This window comes from Pan troglodytes, chromosome 15, assembly GCF_028858775.2.
Source record: "Pan troglodytes isolate AG18354 chromosome 15, NHGRI_mPanTro3-v2.0_pri, whole genome shotgun sequence".
Lineage (NCBI taxonomy): Eukaryota > Metazoa > Chordata > Mammalia > Primates > Hominidae > Pan > Pan troglodytes.
This window is the reverse complement of record NC_072413.2, coordinates 42,577,550-42,599,274: the sequence shown is the minus strand read 5'-3', so window position 1 is coordinate 42,599,274 and position 21,725 is coordinate 42,577,550. Positions and strand designations below refer to the sequence as shown.

General features: G+C 37.2%; 1 protein-coding gene and 1 long non-coding RNA gene across 2 annotated transcripts; one reads left to right on the top strand and one right to left on the bottom strand.

Annotated features, from left to right (window-relative positions):
• Positions 1 to 3,192: 3,192 nt before the first annotated feature.
• On the bottom strand, positions 3,193 to 6,492 carry LOC134808292 (uncharacterized). The gene is made up of 3 exons (XR_010150935.1): positions 6,367 to 6,492; positions 5,107 to 5,184; positions 3,193 to 4,867 (listed from the first exon to the last, which is right to left on the bottom strand). It is a non-coding gene; the product is annotated as an uncharacterized LOC134808292 (long non-coding RNA).
• Positions 6,493 to 6,558: 66 nt separating this feature from the next.
• FSCB (fibrous sheath CABYR binding protein) lies at positions 6,559 to 9,404 on the top strand. Its single transcript, XM_009427744.5, is given in 2 exon segments — positions 6,559 to 8,931; positions 8,934 to 9,404. Coding segments are annotated over 2 exon segments (2,385 nt in total). The 5' UTR covers positions 6,559 to 6,848; the 3' UTR covers positions 9,236 to 9,404.
• The last annotated feature ends 12,321 nt before the right edge of the window (positions 9,405 to 21,725 follow it).

Genomic DNA, 21,725 nt, shown 5'->3' with positions numbered 1-21,725 from the left:
CTTAGAGACCTACAAAGAGACTTAGACTCCCCCACAATAATAATGGGAGACTTTAACACCCCAGTATCAATATGAGATCAATGAGATAGAAGATTAACAAGGATATCCAGGACTTGAACTCAGCTCTGCACCAAGCCGACCTAATAGACATCTAGAGAACTCTCCACCCCAAATCAACAGAATATACATTCTTCTCAGCACCACGTGGCACTTATTCCAAAATTGACCACATAGTTGAAAGTAAAGCACTCCTCAGCAAATGTAAAGGAACAGAAATTATAACAAACTGTCTCTCAGACCACAGTGCAATCAAACTAGAACTCAGGATTAAGAAACTCACTTGAAACCGCATAACTACATGGAAGCTGAACAACCTGTTCCTGAATGACTATCGGGTAAATAACGAAATGAAGGCAGAGATAAAAATGTTCTTTGAAACCAATGAGAACAAAGACACAACGTACCAGAATCTCTGGGACACATGTAAAGGAGTTTGTAGAGGGAAATTTATAGAACTAAATGCCACAGAGAAAGCAGGAAAGATCTAAAATTGACACCCTAACATCACAATTAAAAGAACTAAAGAAGCAAGAGTAAACAAATTCAAAAGCTAGCAGAAGGCAAGAAATAACGAAGATCAGAGCAGAACTGAAGGAGATAGAGACACAAAAAAACCTTCAAAAAATCAATGAATCCAGGAGCTTGTTTTTTGAAAAGATAGCAAAATTGATAGACCGCTAGCAAGACTAATAAAGAAGAAAAGAGAAAAGAATCAAATAGTCCCAATAAAAAATGATAAAGGGGATATAACCACTGATCCCACAGAAATACGAACTACCATCAGAGAATAATATAAACACCTCTACACAAGTAAACTATAAAATCTAGAAGAAATGGATAAATTCCTGGAGACATACACCCTCCCAAGACTAAACCAGGAGGAAGTTGAATCTCTGAATAGACCAATAACAGGCTCTGAAATTGAGGAAAAAATTAAGAGCCTACCAACCAAAAAAGTCCAGGACCAGACGGAGTCACAGCCAAATTCTACCAGAGGTACAAAGAGGAGCTGGTACCACTCCTTCTGAAACTATTCCAATCAATAGAAAAAGAGGGAATACTCCCTAACTCATTTTATGAGGCCAGCGTCATCCTGATACCAAAGCCTGGCAGAGACACAACAAAACAAGAGAATTTTATGCCAATATCCTTGATGAACATTGATGTGAAAATCCTCAATAAAATACTGGCAAACCAAATCCAGCAGCACATCAAAAAGCTTATCCACCACAATCAAGTCGGCTTCATTCCTGGGATGCAAGGTTGGTTCAACATATGCAAATCAATAAACTTAATTTATTACATAAACAGAAGCAACGACAAAAACCACATGATTATCTCAATAGATGCAGAAAAGGCCTTCGACAAAATTCAACAGCCTTCATGTTAAAATCTCTCAATAAACTAGGTATTGATGGAATGTATCTCAAAATAATAAGAGCTATTTATGACAAACCCACAGCCAATATTATTGTGAATGGGCAAAAACTGGAAGCATTCCCTTAGAAAACTGGCACAAGACAGGGATGCCCTCTCTCACCACTGCTATTCAACATAGTGTTTGAAGTTCTGCCCAGGGCAATCAGGCAAGAGAAAGAAATAAAGGTATTCAATTAGGAAAAGAGGAAGTCAAATTGTCCCTGTTTGCAAATGACATGATTGTATATTTAGAAGACCCCATTGTCTCAGCCCAAAATCTCCTTAAGCTCATAAGCAACTTCAGCAAAGTCTCAGGATACAAAACCAATATGCAAAAATCACAAGCATTCCTATACACCAATAACAGACAAATAGAGAGCCAAATCATGAGTGAATGCCCATTCACAATTGCTACAAAGAGAATAAAATACCTAGGAATCCAACTTACAAGGGATGTGAAGGACCTCTTCAAGGAGTACTACAAACCACTGCTCAACAAAATAAAAGAGGACACAAACAAATGGAAGAACACTCCATGCTTATAGATAGGAAGAATCAATATTGTGAAAATGGCCATACTGCCAAAGTTAATTTATAGATTCAATGCCATCTCCATCAAGCTACCAATGACTTTCTTCACAGAATTGGAAAAAACTGCTTTAAAGTTCATGTGGAACCAAAGAAGAGCCCACATTGCCAAGACTCTCCTAAGCCAAAAGAACTAAGCTGGAGGCATCCTGCTACCTGACTTCAAACTATACTACAAGGTTACAGTAACCAAAACAGCAAGGTACTGGTACCAAAACATATGTGTAGACCAATGCAACAGAACAGAGGCCTCAGAAATAACACCACACATCTACAACCATCTGATCTTTTACAAAGAACTTAAACACATTTACAAGAAAAAAACAACCCCATGAAATAGTGGACAAAGGATATGAACAGACACTTCTCAAAAGAAGACATTTATGCAGACAACAGACCATGAAAAAATGCTCATCATCACTGGTCATCAGAGAAATGCAAATCAAAACCACAATGAGATACCATCTCACACCAGTTAGAATGGTGATCATTAAAAAGTCAGGAAACAACAGATGCTAGAGAGGATGTGGAGAAATAGGAATGCTTTTACACTGCTGGTGGGAGTGTGAACTAGTTCAACCATTGTGGAAGACAGTGTGGCGATTCCTCAATGATCTAGAACTAGAAATATCATTTGACCCATCAATCCCATTACTGGGTAGATACCCAAAGGATCAGAAATCATGCTACTGTAAAGACACATGCACACATACGTTTATTGCGGCACTATCCACAATAGCAAAGACTTGGAACTAACCCAAATGTCCATCAATGACAGACTGGATTAAGAAAATGTGGCACATATACACCATGGAATATGCAGTCATAAAAAAGGATGAGTTCATGACCTCTGCAGGGATATGGATGAAGCTGGAAACCATCATTCTGAGCAAACTATTACAAGGACAGAAAAGCAAACACCGCATGTTCTCACTTATAGGTGAGCATTGAACAAAATAGAACACTTGGACACAGTGCAGGGAATATCCCACCCCAGGTCCTGTCATGGGGTGTGGAAAAAGGGGAGGGATAGCATTAGGAGAAATACCTAATGTGAATGACGAGTTAATGGGTGCAGCAAACCAACATGGCACATGTATGCCAATGTAACAAACTTGCACGTTGTGCACATGTACCCTAGAACCTAAAGTATAATTAAAATTAAAAAATAATAAAACTTAACCTGGTAGAAAATTTTAAAAAGTAAAATCATGTCTTTTGCTGCAACGTGAATGGAACTGGAGGCCATTATTTTAACAGAAACAACTCAGAAACAGAAAGGCAATGCATCTTCTCACTTATAAGTGGGAGCTAAATAAAGCATCCACATGGATGCAGAGTGTTGAATGATGTAACAATGGAGACTCAGAAGTGTGTGGGAGATGGAAGTGGGGGATGATAAGAAATTACCTAATGGGTACAATTTATATTATTCAGGTAATTGTAACACTAAAATCTCTGACTCCACCACATGCAATATACCTATGTAACAAAATTATACTTGTACCACATAAATTTATACAAAAAATGGGCAAAATATCTGAATAGACATTGCTTAAAAGATGGCATAGAAATGGTAAACAGTGATATGAGAAAATGCTCAACATCACTAATCAGAGAAATGCAAATCAAAACCACAGTGAGGTATCATCTCACCCCTGTCAAAATGGCTTGTATGAAAAAGACAGACAAGAGAGGAAAACATAAAGATATGAGGACTGGAAATTGAGAATTCAATTTCATTGAAATGGACAATTCAGTTTAAGGAAATTTGGAAAAGTCTTATTTAAGTTAAAGAAGCAAAACTAATCCAATACGTGTAATCTTATATTAACCCAATTAGTGCAATGTTGGCTTTGACATTTATTTCTTGTTGTGAATTGACCCAAAATAGACTTTGAAGATATTACATGAAATTTCAGAAACTTGATTACAAAACACACCTGCAATATTTGTCAGATATAATTGAGAGAAACATCAGGCTCTCTCTTTGTGATCACAAAGATGTTGATAAACAACCCAATGGAGATTGCCCCACCAATGGACCCTTTTATGAAATGTTTCTCTGTAGCATGCAATACTATTTTATAGTGTCATAGGTTTTTTTCAAAATCGGAGTCAATCCTCTCAAACCGTACCATTGCTTTATCAGTGAAGTTTGTGGAATAGTCTAAATCCTTTGTTATTGTAACAATGTTCACAGCACCTCACTAGGAGCAGATTCCATCTCAAGAAACTACTTTCTTTGCTTATCCATAAGAAGCAGCCCTTCATCCATTAAAGTTTTACCATTAGATTGCAGCAATTCAGTCATGTCTTCAGGCTCTACATAAAATTTAAATTTTCTTGCTATTTCTACCACATCTGCAGTTACTCTCTCCACTGAAATCTTGAAGCCCTCAAAGTGATCTATGAGGGTTGGAATCAGCTTCTTCCAGGCTCCTGTTAATGTTGATATTTAGACTTATTACCATTATTCATAAATATTCTTAATGGCATCTAAAGTGGTAAATCCTTTACAGAGGGTTTAAATTTACCTTCAATTTCAGATACATTAATGGAATCACTATCTATGGCAGCCATAGCATTATGAAATATATTTAAATAATAAAATTGAAAATCAAAATTACCCCTTGATCCATGCGCTGCAGAATGGATGTTGTGTTAGCAGGCATGAAAACAACATGAATTTCAAATGAGAGGTCTGTGACTCTTCTTTTCACGTGAACACTTAGAGGCCATTGTAGGGCTATCAATTTGCCTAATTTCAATATTGTTGTGTCTCAAGCAATAGAAAGGCCTGAGGAGAGAGAGAGAGAGAGATGGGGGAACAGCTGGCTGGTGGATTAGTCAGAACACGTACAACATTTATCTATTAAATATGTTATATATAGGGTATGATGCTGCAAAATATTTACAGTAGTAACATTAAAGATCACTGATCATAGATCACCACAGCAGATAGTATAATAATGAAAAAGTTTGAAATATTGCAAGAATTACCAAAATGTGACACAAAGAAATGAAATGAGCACATACTGTTTGAAAAAAATGGCATCAATGGACTTTCTCGATGCAGGCTTGCCACAAACATTCAATTTGTAAAAAGTGCAGTATCTGTGAAACACAAAAAAGCAAAGTGTAATAAAATGAGGTATGCCTGTAACTCCCAAAGATCCCATCTTTAAATACCATAACTTTGGGGGTTCCAACATATGAATTTGTGGGTAAGGAGACAGGGCCACAAACATTCAGCTCATAACACCAATGCATGTGAAAAAAAGGGGAATTATTCAATTCACTATGTTTTCTAGGGGCAATATGGCATAAAGAAATTTAAAAATATTCCCAGATTAATGCAGTCATAATTATTATTTGGCATATGGTTATTACATTGTCTCCTATAACTGTATTTTAAAAGTCTATTTTCTCTTCTTGATTTTCCTCAGACTAATGCACAATGTTTTTGCATACTGTTTGATCAATATTCATCTTTCTAGTAAAATTCTTGAGTGATATGAGTTAAAATTTTATCTGTATTCCAAATCTAATACAATGTCATCTACAATCTGCTTGACTGGAATTCCTCCTTTTCATAGCTTCAATTTAATGTTTTTATCTTCAGCTGGTGCAGTGGCTCATGCCTGTAATCTCAGCTACTGGGGACGCAGGGGTAGGAGTATTGCTTAAGCCCAGAAGATTGAGGCTGCAGTGAGCTATGATTGCACCACGGCACTCCAGCCTGGGTGACACAGTGAGAGCCTATCTCAAAAAACAAGACAAAGATAAAAATAAAGTTTTTATCTACATTGGGGCATTCATTCCCATGTAGGTACTCAGCAGAGTCTAATGTGACTACTTCAAAAGGTGCATTTTATCTCACTTGGCATGTATTTAGACTCATTCTTTTCGTTGGCAAATTTTGGATGCAACTACACTCTAAAATAGTTAAATAAAAATTAAAATATCTCATGATGTTTTAGAAGATAAACCTGCCTTCTATATTTTGATAATAGGCTGTTGTGTTACTGAAGGCTAAGGATGTAGAAAAGCAGCTTATATGAAGATGAACTTCAGAATTCAAGTTTTTCAAACAGTAGTAACTTCCTTTCAAGTCATATAAAATACATTGATAGAACATCCTCACGCATGTTATGGGTTGTTTTGTACAATTGAAAATAGGCTGCAGCATTCTGAGTTCTTCATTACTGTCTTTGATAATAGGATGAAAAGAACAGAATTGAAAGTTCAAACAAGCATCAATTTCAGCAATTAGAAAGTGGCATTACTGGAATTTACCTGATGTTCTTTTGTAGACACATGCTTTTTTTCAACTTGTTTCAAAAAGTAGATTCTCACTTGCAGCCATTACCTATGGATGTATACTAAGTTTAAAAGTCCTAGGAATACCACTGATGGAATCCTGAAGGCAGAACTGGCTATGATGTCATAGACCCTTGAAGGAAACTTCTAAAAGTGATATTTAGTTATAACAGAGACTAAAGAAGAAAGACGCTTACTGAATAAGGTGGGATCCAACAAGAGTGTAGTATGGAATGCAATAGCTTATGAATTACTTTTTTTCTGAGGGAGCTCAACAGAATGACACCTAAGAAAGGGAAAGTCTTTGACACTTGGTACGTTTGTGATTTTTGGTCATTACTTGAAAATTAATAAGTTTGAAATCACTACTCTTAGAAATGGAAGAAAGTGATGACTCTAATCAGCCTATCTCAGCGTGTAGGCAAGAAATTCGAAAGAGAAGATGACCCAGCAAACCAATGGTAGGCAAATCCCAGCAAACTGATGTAATAGAGAAAAAGAAACACATGGCCATACCAAAATCATCTAGCCCCAAAGCTACCCATCGTATTGGTAATACTTCTGGAAGCAAAGGCAGCTACTCTGCCAAAGCCTATGAGTCTATTAGAGTATCTTCTGAGCTTCAGCAAATTTGGACAAAGAGAAAGCATGGACAGGAAATGACTAGTAAGTCTCTCCAGACAGACACCATTGTAGAAGAGAAAAAAGAAGTCAAGTTAGTTGAGGAAACCGTGGTACCTGAAGAAAAGTCAGCTGATGTTAGAGAAGCTGCTATTGAATTGCCAGAGAGTGTTCAGGATGTAGAAATTCCACCAAACATACCTTCAGTTCAACTAAAAATGGACAGATCTCAGCAGACCAGCCGTACAGGATACTGGACCATGATGAACATCCCCCCTGTAGAAAAAGTGGACAAGGAACAACAGACATACTTTAATGAATCAGAAATAGTGGTTATTTCCAGGCCAGATAGTTCTTCTACAAAGTCAAAGGAAGATGCCCTGAAACATAAATCGTCGGGAAAGATTTTTGCTAGTGAACACCCTGAATTTCAACCAGCAACAAACAGCAATGAAGAAATTGGGCAGAAAAGTATCAGCAGAACTTCATTTACTCAGGAGACTAAAAAAGGTCCCCCGGTACTTTTAGAAGATGAGCTTAGGGAAGAAGTAACTGTACCTGTTGTACAAGAAGGTTCTGCTGTTAAAAAAGTGGCTTCTGCTGAAATAGAGCCTCCATCAACAGAAAAATTCCCAGCTAAAATACAGCCTCCATTAGTTGAAGAGGCCACTGCTAAAGCGGAGCCCAGACCTGCTGAAGAGACCCATGTCCAAGTACAGCCATCAACTGAAGAGACTCCTGATGCTGAGGCAGCCACTGCAGTTGCGGAGAATTCTGTTAAAGTTCAGCCTCCACCTGCTGAAGAGGCCCCTTTAGTGGAGTTTCCTGCTGAAATTCAGCCTCCATCAGCTGAAGAGTCTCCTTCTGTAGAGCTTCTTGCTGAAATTCTGCCTCCATCAGCTGAAGAGTCTCCTTCAGTAGAGCTTCCTGGTGAAATTCGGTCTCCCTCAGCAGAAAAGGCTCCCATTGAAGTACAGCCTTTACCAGCTGAGGGCGCCCTTGAAGAGGCCCCAGCTAAAGTAGAGCCTCCCACTGTTGAAGAGACCCTTGCTGAAGTTCAGCCTCTATTACCTGAAGAGGCTCCTAGAGAAGAGGCTCGAGAACTTCAGCTTTCAACAGCTATGGAGACCCCTGCAGAAGAGGCTCCTACTGAATATCAGTCTCCATTAGCTAAAGAGACCACTGCAGAAGAGGCCTCTGCTGAAATTCAGCTTCTAGCAGCTACGGAGCCTCCTGCAGATGAAACTCCTGCCGAAGCTCGGTCTCCACTATCTGAGGAGACTTCTGCAGAGGAGGCTCATGCTGAAGTTCAATCTCCATTAGCTGAAGAGACCACTGCAGAAGAGGCCTCTGCTGAAATTCAGCTTCTAGCAGCTATAGAGGCTCCTGCAGATGAAACTCCTGCTGAAGCTCAGTCTCCACTATCTGAGGAGACTTCTGCAGAAGAGGCTCCTGCTGAAGTTCACTCTCCATCAGCTAAGGGAGTTTCTATAGAAGAGGCCCCTCTTGAGCTTCAGCCTCCATCAGGTGAAGAGACCACTGCAGAAGAGCCCTCTGCTGCAATTCAGCTTCTAGCAGCTACAGAGGCTTCTGCAGAAGAGGCTCCTGCTGAAGTTCAGCCTCCACCAGCTGAGGAGGCCCCCGCTGAAGTTCAGCCTCCACCAGCTGAGGAGGCCCCCGCTGAAGTTCAGCCTCCACCAGCTGAGGAGGCCCCCGCTGAAGTTCAGCCTCCACCAGCTGAGGAGGCCCCCGCTGAAGTTCAGCCTCCACCAGCTGAGGAGGCCCCTGCTGAAGTTCAGTCTCTACCAGCTGAGGAGACTCCTATAGAAGAGACCCTTGCTGCAGTACACTCTCCCCCAGCTGATGATGTCCCTGCAGAAGAGGCCTCCGTTGACAAACATTCCCCACCAGCTGATTTGCTTCTGAGGAGTTTCCTATAGGAGAGGCCTCTGCTGAAGTTTCACCTCCACCATCTGAACAAACCCCTGAAGATGAGGCTCTGGTAGAGAATGTGTCTACAGAATTTCAGTCACCGCAGGTGGCAGGAATTCCAGCAGTAAAATTAGGATCGGTTGTTTTGGAAGGTGAAGCAAAATTTGAAGAGGTTTCAAAAATCAATTCTGTCCTTAAAGATTTGTCTAATACCAATGATGGACAGGCTCCCACTCTTGAAATGGAAAGTGTTTTTCATATAGAATTAAAACAACGTCCTCCTGAACTGTAGTCAGGTTGTACCTAAGCTAGCAATCAGAAGCTACATGGTTTTGGAAGAACATACTTTAGAAAAGGGTGGGCAGCGGGAAGTAGCTTTGTCAATAAGGCAAATTAAAGGGGACCCCAAGACTTGGAATACAGGTTGGAAAATGAACAATAAAAACTGTAGCAGCATAAAATTACTTGTGTTACTTTCATTCAAATTTATGGCATGAAAAATTCCTATTTTGAAAGTAAGTTTATAATTGAAAAAAATTGCTTAAAATATCCTTCCTACAGTAAACTTGTTGACACGAGTAAAGTTTAATCTGCATCCATCTTTTCTTGTCTTTGCCTTCCCTTTATAAGTAAATATAGTTTCTAGTGGAAAAGCCAGTGTCTTTTCTGCAGATCTGTCATCTACTTTAAATTCCTTGAGTCTTAGTCACACATCTAAAGTTATGTGATGTTCTCTTTCTCCTTATTATAATTCATTGTATCTCTTATTCTCTTTTCATTCAATTCCTTCTGAGACAAGCATTACTTTTCTGGTTTTAGCCTAAGTGTTCTTCTTTATCTTCTTGCACGTTTTACATTTCAATGTCTGGATAGAAAACCTTATTTCTTTTGTAAAAATCTTCAGTTCAATGAAATGAAGATGGTCATAGATAAAGTACTAAAAAGTGTGCAAATAAAGAAAAATATATTTAGATGGCCTTGAGGGCACATCCCTGTGTTTAGTTTTTAATTTGATTTCAACTGAGAATGTGATGAGTCCTTGGGAAGTTTGGCTTATGCTTTTTGCTCTATGAACTGGTAATGAAGAGCAACTTAGAATAAAATCAAATTACTGTAGTAAAAGCTATTGAAGTTTTTAAAGGGCATCAAGCCTTAATAATACGTATTCTAAGATGTCTGTTATTAAAGGGTATCTAGTTTTCCATGGTTATAACAACGTTGGGAAAATATTTTCTCTAGCTACAAATTAATTACAATGTGCTGAAATATTGAGATAATTTTCTCAAAAATTTTAAAATTTTGTCAGTGTATTTCTCTATTTAGTGAGAACTCTAGGTTGATGATTTCAGACCTCATTAAGCTTTGATGTCCTATCGTTGGATTTTTGTCACATTCTTCATTACCTCAGTAATCAAGAGTATATGATATTTTAAGTAAGTTTTTGAGAATTTTATAAAAATTATTGCAAGAACATTCTTTCTTGTATGTGCCAAACTTGAGGTTGAAAATGTTATTCTAGACTATGTAGAATGAGGGCTGTTTTTTTGCAATGTACAAGTCCTCCATTTTATGTTTTCTGAGATACTTAAATCCAGTTAAACTTGGTTTTCTAAATTAGGTCTTTTTGTTTCTATTTTGGATTTTCTGTTGTGGCTTCTTTTCTTTTTAAATTCAGAAGCCACATGAGAGTACAGAATTATACTAGAATGAGAATATGTTTAATAAAGATGGGATCTATCAACTGGCAACATGAGAAAGCTTTCAACACTTAAAAGTTGGATGTTTCTGGAGCTGAGGTGGAGCTTATATTTATCTGAACATATATATAGTACACTGTATAAATAGTAAACAAATATATTCGTAAGATTCTGGAGATCAAGTTAAAAAGTGCGGCAAATATAAGTTCCGACAGGAGTAGCTGTGAAAATTTAGGGCAAGAGACATTGATTTGATGCTTCTAAGAGACAGGTATAAGTAAGAAAATCTGAATACACTGAACATTGGCAAAAATTCGTGTGAATAGAAACACATACAGGTGATAGTCTCTACCAAATGGAAGAATGATGTCAGGCTGCTAACCATTAAATTTTTTTTCTTAAATGTGAGGTATTTTAAAGATAGCTTTCCTGAGATATAACCTACATAAAATAAATAACATTTACTTAAATTGTACAATTCGATGAGTTTTGACATCATGTATACACCTGTGAAACCATCACCACAATGAAAACAATGAAGATGGCCATAAGCCAAAAGTTCCCACTCTGATCATTTGTAACTTCTCTTTCCCTGCTTCCACCCCTCCACCCCATATATACAAGCAATTTCTGATCTGTTTTCTGTCACTGGAAATTTTTATGCATTTTTCTAGACTGTTATATAAATAGTAAAAATATATTTTTACTTTTATTGAGAAGTTGTATTCCATTATATGAATATTGCAAAATTTTAAAATTCATTTGATACACATTTGGGTTGTTTCCAGTTTTTGCTATTCTACATAAAGCTGCTATGAACATTCACGTATGAGTCTTTGTGTGGACATATGCTTTTATTTCTCTAGAGAAAATACCTGGGTATAGAATGGTCAGGCTGTGTGATAGGTGTATGTCTGACTTTAAAATACTGCCAAACTGTTTTCCAAAGTGACAAACCATTTACTTTCTGACCAACAGCTGTTGGAGTTAAAGCTGTTCTACATCCTCATCAACACTTGGGCTGGTTGGTCTTTTTCATTTTAGCCACTTTACTAGGAGGATAGTGCTATCTCCTTGTAATTTTAATGTGCGTTTCTCTAATGACTAATAATTTGGGGCATCCTTTTATATGCTTATTTGCCATCTGCATATCTTCTTTGGTGAAGCCCATGCTTTTTCTTTTTTATGTGTCAAATTTAAGAAATCTTTGCCAAACTGAGTATTACTAAGATTTCTTCCTAAGTTTTCTTCTAAAAATGCTATTTTTCTGTATCTTATACTTAATTCTAAGATCTGTCATCAGTAATCTTTTTATGTGGTGTGAGAAGAGATATGAGGTTAACTTTTATTTTTTTTGGATGTACAGGTAGCCCCTTCTCCCAACACTATTTAAGTGATTATCTTGTCCTCATTGAACTGCCTTGGAGCCTTTGTTGAAAATTAATTGATCGTATATGTAGGTGTATATTTTTGTACACTATTGTTCCATTGATCTTTATGTCTGTCTCTACATCAATTAACATTGTTTGAAACCAGTAGATTTATAATCTTGAAATCAGGTAGTGTTAGTTTTCCAATATTTTTCTTCTTTTTAAAAGTTGTTTTAACCATTCTAGGTCTTTTGTACTTTCGTGCAAATTTTTGAATTAGTTTATTTCCACAAAACCGCTTGCTGGGATTGCACTGAATCTAAAGACCAACTTGGAAAGAAATGATATCCTACTAATAACAAATTTTCTGATTCATGAATACACTTATTAGTATATATCCACATTTATTTAGGCTTTCTTTAGTTTCTCTGAGATGACTTGTAGCTTTTGATTTTATAAAATTTATTAGGCATTCTATTTTTTTGATGCTATTAAATTTTTTAAAATTTTACCTTCCAATTTTTTGTTGCTATCATATAGAAATACAATTGACTTTTTGTATTGGCTTTGAATACTGAGATTTTCCCAATCTCATTTATTAGCTCTTGTGGCTTTTTTTGTAGATTACTCAGAATTTTCTTTTAATTTTTTTTTTTTTTTTTTTTTTTTAAGACGGAGTTTTGCTCTTGTTGCCCAGGCTGGAGTGCAATGGCACAATCTCGGCTCACTGCAACCTCCCCCTCCCGGGTTCAAGCGATTCCTCTGCCTCAGCCTCCCAAGTAGCTGGGATTACAGGTGTGTGCCACCATGCCTGGCTAATTTTCATAATTTTAGTAGAGACAGGGTTTCACCATCTTGGTCAGGCTGGTCTCGAACTTCTGACCTTGTGATCTGTCCGCCTCTACCTCCCAAAGTGCTGGGATTACAGGCATGAGCCACCGAGCCAGGCCGATTACTCAGAATTTTCTATATAGACAATCATATCACCTGCAAATACATGTTTTAATTTTTCCTTTCTTATTTAAATACTTTCCCTTGTCTTACTGTACTGGCTAGAACTCTTAATACAAGTGGTGAGAGCAAACAGTTTGCCTTGTTCCTGATCTTAGGGGAAATCATTAGGACTTTTTAAGTATGATGTTAGCTGTAAGTTTTTCATAGATGCCTTTTTCCTCTGGTTGAGGAAATTTCCTTCTATTTCTACTTAGCTGAGAGTTTTTTCATTCGAAATGAATGTAGAATTTTGGCAAATGCTTTTTATGGATCTATTAAGATCACCATATGGTTTCCATTTTTGGTCTGTTAATACAGTGAATTTTGTTGATTGATTTTCAAATGTTAAAACAACCTTTCATTCCCTGGAAAATTCCTACTTGGTCATGGATATGGTTTGGCTGTGTCCCCACCCAAATCTCAACTTGAATTGTATCTCCCAGAATTCCCACGTGTTGTGGGAGGGATGCAGGGAGAGGTAATTGAATCATGGGGGCTGGTCTTTCCTGTGCTATTTTCATGATAGTGAATTAAGTCTCATGAAATCTGATGGGTTTATCAAGGGTTTCTGCTTTTGCTTCTTCCTCATTTTTCTCTTGCCGCTGCCATGTAAGAAGTTTCTTTCACCTCCCACCATGATTCTGAGGCCTCCTCAGCCATGTGGAACTGTAAGTTCAATTAGATCTTTTTTTTCTTCCCAGTCTTGGGTATGCTTTATCAGCAGTGTGAAAACAAACTAATACAGTCATAATGCGCTATTTGTTTTATATATTTGGGGATTTAATTGGGCTAAAATTTTGTTAGTAATTTTTACAACTATGTTCATGAGGAATAGATCTATAGTTTTTTTCTTTTCCTTTGAATGTCTTTGTCTAGTTTGGGTATCAATATAATGCTGGTCTCACATGATGAAGTGAGAAGTGTTTCCTCTGCTTTATTTTTCTGATAGGTATTATGCAGAATTGGTATGTGTTCTCTGCTAAATATTTTACAGAATTCAGCAGGGAAGCCATCTTGGCCTGGAGTTTTATTTCTGGGAGAATTTTTAACTAAAAATTTGATTTCTTTAATAAAAATAGGGTTTTTGTGTTGTTTGTTATTTCCTTTTATCCTTCTTACGTCTATAGGATCTGTAATGATGTTTTATTTCTAGTTATGGTATAATTATTCATATCTTATATGGATAAATATTGGTAACTTCTATTTTCTCTGTCTCTGCCTTTCTGTCTCTCTTTCTTCCCAAATTAGTATGGGTTGAAATTTACTAGTTTTATTGATCTTGTCAAAGAACTGGCTTTTGGTTTTATTGGTTTTGCTATTTATTTTTTCCCTTATTGATTAACTTCCACTCTTTATTATTTCTATTTTTCTACTTACTTCTACTTATGTCCTCTTTTTATAATTTCTTCAGGTAAATCTGTGGTTAATAATTTAACATTTACTTCTTTTCTAATATAGGTCTTAATTTTTCTTTGGGCATGTTTTATTTGTATTCTACACATTCCAATTCTTTGTATTTTCATTTTCATTCAGTTAAGAGTTGGTAATTGTGTGTTTGATTTATTCTTTGACAGATGTGTTACTTAAGAGGGTATATTTTATTCCAGAATATTTTGGGGTTTTCTATATTTCTTTTTGCTATTAGTTTTCCATTTAATTACTTCTTTGTCATAAAATACTTGTCTAATTTGTACCTTTTTAACTTATTGAGACTTGTTTTATGGTTTAACTCGTGACCTCTCTTGGTAAGTGCTCTGTGTTCTAAAATATTCTGCTGGTTTTAGTTGAAAGGTTTTATAAATATCAACTTTAGAATCAACAATTGGTTGATAGGGTTGTTCAGTTCTTCTATATCATTACTGACTTCTATCTATCTGCTCTATAGATCATTGAGAGAGGTGTGTTGAAATCCTTGACTATAGGCCGGGCACGGTGGCTCATGCCTGTAATCCCAGCACTTTGGGAGGCTGAGGCGGGCAGATCATAAGGTCAGGAGATCGAGACCATCCTGGCTAACATGGTGAAACCCCATCTCTATTAAAAATACACACACAAAAAAAATTAGCCGGGCATGGTGGCAGGCGCCTGTAGTCCCAGCTGCTCGGGAGGCTGAGGCAGGAGAATGGCCTGAACCCAGGAGGCGCAGGTTGCAGTGAGCCGAGATCGTGCCACTGCACTCCAGCCTGGGCAACAGAGCGAGACTCCGTCTCAAAAAAAAAAAAAATTCTTGACTATAATATGTATTCATCTATTTCACCTTGAAGTTCTATCAGTTTTTGCTTCAGGTGTCTTGAACCTTTGATATTAGCTGTATAAATGTTTAGAGTTAGTATGTCTTCCTGTTAAAGTTTTGTTTTATCCCTGTTAATAGCCTCTCCTCAGTGATATTGTTACTTGTTTAGTTTAGATTCTTAATATCCTTTCCTTTGCTTACTTATGGCCATTATCTGCTTTTTCTATTTTAGTGTTTCTTCTTCTAATTAATCCTTTTTGTTATTTCCAGAGTTATTTTTTTTAACACACAGATTTGCTCATGTAGTCATTTGCCTACAAAATACAATCTAGATCCCTTAAAAAGACAGTCATGGCCATTCACAATCTACTCTATCCTACTTTATGTCACTCTAAGTATAGAGTGGAAGCTGAGAGTATGACTGAAAGTTTGTAAATCCTGATTCCATCACTTATGAGCTGTTTGGCTAGTTCAAGTTAATTAACCTCCCTATGCCTCAGTTTATCCATGCAAAAACAGAAATAATAAGAGCAATACCTAATCAATAGAATGGTTTTAACAGAAGAGTTCATTCATTTTAAGTTCCTAGAACAGTGTCTAGTACACTATCAGCAACAAATGTGGCTTTAGCTCTCATTATTATTACCTGGATACTTTCTTTCTTGTGATATCCTTTTTCTATTCTTGCTGTACTTGACAATGGTTTTCATACTCCCAGGCCTCTTCTTTGTTCATTGTCTTTTAGTCATTTGTATCCTGGACATTTTGCTATTAGTATGTTAGGACACACTGGGTCCTATTTAAATTTTTGATTTTAGCAGACATGCTTAGTTTTAGCAGACAGGTCTTGGCCATCTTTTGTGGACAGTGGTTCCAATGAAAATTTAATTATCAGAGCCTTTGTGGTGTTATTTTGGTCTGCTTAATTTACCTGAGACTCCTACTGTTTCCTACTAGTGCCATCTGAGGGGGCAGAAGGAGCATCCCTTGGTCAGGCTGCCTGGAACCTATAAGTTGGGGAGGGAAGTTTCATTTCCACCAAAAAGAAGAAGCTTCCTATATGGGTACATCCACCCTATGTCTCTTATTGTGTGAGGAGGCCTCTGGGGACAAAGAGGCTTCTGGGCTAGCCAATTCTGTAGCAGGATTCCCCCTTGTCAGTTTCAGTACTGTTTCTAGGTAGGGAAATGTGTGTGTGTAGATTGGACAGAGAATGCTTCCTCTGGCTCCTCATTATCACTGGGGCTTCTGATTGATCTGCACTGCTGGGGCTGGGGTGGGGCCTGCAGGACTTGCCTGGTCTTGTGGGTAGAACTCTTTTTCCATCCAGGGGAGGAAGGACCCTACCTGGGCTGCCTTCTGTTGCTATGTGGGAAGTTGGGAAACATTGGGCTTGCATCACATCACCTTCTTCAGTTGGGTGGGGGTAAGAGATGCTCTGCCACTGTGTTTTTCCTTTAGTCCTGGGGTGGCTAACCAGTTTGCCTTTCACTCTCTACCTTTCAAAGTTATCTTTTGGTTGTCTCATTTTATTTCCAGTGTTTATCGTTGTACTTAGCGTGGTAAAACAGAGAGAAATCTTGTTAGAACTAAAAGTCTTGTCTTTCTTATTTTAAATGCTTTTGTCAACATTATCTCCAACTTATGTGATCCCATTTATCCTTCAACTCTTAGTTCAGCCAGTATCTTCTCTATGAGAACTACCTTGAATCAAGTGGCCACCTTCTTTGACATGTACTCATTGTCAATAAAAATAATACAAGTAAAAAATAGAGTAGAACAGCTATTACATAGCATTACATTGTGTTAGGTATAAGTAATTTAGAGATGATTTAAAGTATAGGGGAGGATGTGCCTAGGTTATATGCAAATACTACACCATTTTATTTAAGGGACTTGAGCATTCATGGATTTTCATTTCCATGGGGTTCTGGAACCAATCTCCCAAGGATACTGAGGGATGACTGTATTCAGTAGGCAGTTAAAAATGTCTTCTGTGGTTTAAGTAACACATAAATAAATGTTCCATATTAGGGATAACAGTCACATTTAGGTCTAAGCAAGTATCAACAATTTTAGTTGTAATAGTAAAGACAGAGAGATGTTAGATGTCTCTGGAATAATAACCATTAAGGAATCATTTTTAAGCGAGAGATAATTAATATATTTATATGGTAAGGAAAAGATGTTTGTAGGTAGGAATACATTAAAGCTATATCAGAGGGCACAGTAAAAGAGAAAGAGCACATAATAAAAATGAAAACAAAATTATATCAGAAGGTATAATGAAGGCGAATAGCTGAGGGAATTGTATTCAGAGCACCTGATTAGTGTAAAGCAGGACTTCTTCCCTTATGACAAGAACAAATATGGATAAGTATAGATTTTGGGGAGGATGGAGTTAAAGCTGTAGACCTATGATTCATTTCTGCCCTGATTACCAAGAGTGATGCTTTTGAGGGAAAGCAAAGAAGGCTCTTGAGCCAGTCAAATCTCCATGTAAACATGGTAACTATATTTTGGGTAAATAGACTAACATTTGTTAGGAGAAGAGTTCTTACCTGTGGAATGTCCTTTACAGGTTGTCTCTGACTTCAGATTACTTATAATAAATACATCTATAGTTTACGGATTTGTAAGGCATGAAAACTATCGCATATGTTCTACAACTCTCTGAGGGCATAAAATAGAAATGGTTTGTAATCATATTCCCCCAAATGTGGAAAGTGACCACCAAGCCTCACTTAGAGACCTTATCTATTCTTCTCGGCCAGATGACTCCTGTCCAATGTGGAAAGAAAGGACCTGAGAAATCACGCAGGATGTTCTTGATTTCTCCCTTTGTCTGTGCCTCTTGATTGCTTATGTGCTTGACATTGTTAATAAAACTTGCTGTTAGGTAAGGTCTCTCATATGTGTGGTTCTGATTTTGTAATTTGATACTCATTGTGGTGCTCAGATGTTAACTGGGTGGATTAGGATAGGGTATTTTAATTTGGTGGGTTGGGATACATGTATTTTCTCCACAGATTGTGAAAACCGTGCCCTCAGCTAAGAGAAAGGGATTGGAGGTGGGACTTAAATAGAATGTTAAAGACTTTGACTAGTGTGCATTGTGAAATGGGAAAGAAGAAAATGTAAAATGATTGCAAAGAGACATTCAGCTGTAGCTAAGGTAAGGTCAATGTGATAACTAAATGGAACAGCTGGGTTGTGCTAATAGAAGTGTGAGGGAGGTGCCTATCCTGCCCCACTCTGTACTAGAATGTTCATTTCTTCTGGGCTATAATACTCTAACTAGAAAACATTCATGGGAGACCAAGAAGATGTTAAGAACTTGACTCAATATTATGTCACATATTGAATAGTGGAAAGATTGGCAACATTTGGTTGAGAGAAAGGAAAACAGAACAGGCCTCAGGTGATTGAACATCTACCAATGATTGGAAATTGTGCAGAACCATTTTATGACTATATAATGAGGCATTTTAAAAAGCTGCCTAAAGATAGAAAGTGCAGCCTTAAGCTAGATATTCTACCACCTCTGGAGATTTTTAGTGCAGCAGAGCTGGTGAGGCTGGAGAATGTGTATCAAAAGATACAAAGTTTCAGTTAGGTGGAATAGGTTCAGGTGATTACACAGCATGGTGACTATAGTTAATAATAATGTATTCTATATTTTAAAATGGCTAAAAAATAGATTTTAAATGTTCTCACCAGAAATAAATCATACGTATTTGAGATAATAGATATGTAAATTAGTCTGATTTGATCATTTCACAATGCATGCATGTACCAAAATATTACCTTGTGCTCCATAAAGATGCAAAATTATTCATCAATTAAAAATAAGGTAAATCTTTAAAAATAAAAACAAAACAAAAACAAAATCTGCCACATAGCCAGATTTGGGACCACTGAGCTGGTTCATATAGTGAATATTTGAACATCTGGTGGCTGAATTAGATGATAGCTCATATTCTTTTCAAGCTGATATTGTGTGTCTGCAGTTGACCATATACTGAAGATCAACAGCAGTAGTTTTCAATGAGTACTGTCTGCTTCTTATAGCTTTATGGAACAGCTGGCCTCTGGATGATTAGTTTATTTTCTATTGCTGCCCAGTACTGGATATGGCCACTGCTTATGAAATATGACTCATTTATAGGATCTTAATCAGATGGTAGGAAGCCTGACACAAGTGAGCTGTCTAGATACTCATCAGTACTGAGCTGTGTCTGAAGTGCTTGAGTAAGAAATATTAGCAGAAGTATACTTCAAGGCTGAGTTATTGCACCCATGTCTAATAAGCTCACTTGGGAATTCTAATTTTGAAGGGCTTCAACACTGGCAGAGTTGAGCATGTCATGAGCCCTTGTCTGATTTTCTTAATTGTCTTTACTGACCATTATGTTAATATATACAATTCTAGTTATAGAATCCAAAGTAGTGGCTAAATATTCTCCTGACAATATCCATAAGAAGGAAAAGTTACTGATGACACTTCTCTGTATAAAGTACATTTATAACAGAACCAGGGACAATACCTCCAAAGAGGAGAGGTCAAGCATTTTATCCTGTGGAGTCCTATCAGACTTCAGACTTCAATTTATTTTTGTAACCAAAACATTAATGGTCCCAGCTCCTCTGGGATTTGATGGGCCAAATTTGGCTGCATATATATATATATATATATATATATATATATATATTCCACCTGCATTGGCCTCCCAAAGTGTTGGGGTTACAGGCGAGAGCCACTGAGCCCAGGCCAAGAAATCTAGTTTCAATTTTCTCAGCAGATACTGATGTGTGGCCCCTGTGAAGCTTAAATACTTCAGAATTTTATTTCAAATAAGGAAGAATATTTGATTTGGGTCTGTAGATAAAATTGCCCCCTTTAAATAAGGGAAGAGTGATATATTCAGAAAGAACCATGATAAAATTCCTTTGTACTAATCTTGGCGATGAAAGTTCAGTTTGAAACTAAGACTTATCTTAAGAGCAAGGTTTCTCAAACCTAGCATTACTGACATTTGGGGCTGGACAATTCTTCGTTGTGGAGGGGTGATCTGGGGCATTGTAAATGTTTAGTGGCATCTCAGGCCTCTATCCACTGGATGACAGTAGAACCCACCACCTAATTTTTACAACCAAAAATATCTCTAGATTTGCCAAATGTCCTTGGGGGAAAAATCACACTCATTTGAGTACCACTACTCTAGAGAAATGCTACAGCATTGATTGTAATTTAATAAAACTTCAACAATCTTTATACCGAAAATTAAAAAAAAAAACTGTAGTAATCATCTGGTCTTTTAGCTTGTTACCCCTCTAGATAGTTCCAGGACATTATATAGACTGTGAAGCTTGACCTTGGTGGGATATAAATGCTTTCCAAATACAGAAAAGAAGTAGATAGCATGTAGTTTCCTGAATATAAAAAATCTGCGAGGTGTCACAGACTGTGGCCTGGATATGGCAACTTTGACTAATTCATCATGATTCTATAGAAAGACAAAATTTTGCTGTTGGCTTAACTCTTTTTTAATTATGCAAAAACTTGAATATTTGGATTGATCCTATGGGAATGGCCTTCAGACACAATTAAATAAACATATCTTCAGCCAACCAAAGATTGTTATTAGAGGTTTATCTTTTTATTGGTTAACTTATAGTTATAATAAAAATGTATAATTGGTAGAATAGTAATGTTTAAGAAATGTTCAGTAATTCACTTATTTTATCTTTGTTTAAGGCTTTACAACAAATGGTAAAGTTTGTGTCGAGGGTTGTCATTTACATGAACTTAAATGATACAATATCATTTTACTCAGAGTTAGCAAAATGTGAGCTTTAAGGATACAGTCCCCAAGACTGTCCTTACTTCTGACACCAATTGCATCTTTGGGGAACTCCCAAAACCACCCTCAGTTTTGAATTCACCAGAATTACTCACAGAACTCATTGAAAGCTATTATACTCATGATTATGGGTTATTACAGATAAAGGACACAAATCAAATTCAGCCAAAGGAAGAGACAAATAGGGCAAAGTCTGGGACAGTTATAGATGTGAAACCTCTGGTGTCTTCAGGATGTGTTACTCTCTTAGCATTGATGTGTGACCATATGCACAGAGTACTGTTAACCAGGGAAGCCCACCCAAGCCTTAGTGTGCAGAGTTTTTACTAGGGCTTCATTACATAGGCATGACTGATTGATTCATTGCCCTTGTGTTTGATTTCAGTTGCCAGGTTGACAGATGCATGACCCAAATTTCACACTCCAAAGACAACCATATTTTAGGGTGTAAAATTCAGGGTGTGGCCAGCCCCTACCCCAAGCAAAGATACTTCTCTCAGTTATGACATACATTACATCCCAAAAATTGAAGGCAAAAGCCAGGCCTTTCTTTGGGCAAGGTTGAATTCTTTACTGCAGATTTGAGCAATACAAACTTATTTATAGAGCCTAAGTATGATACATA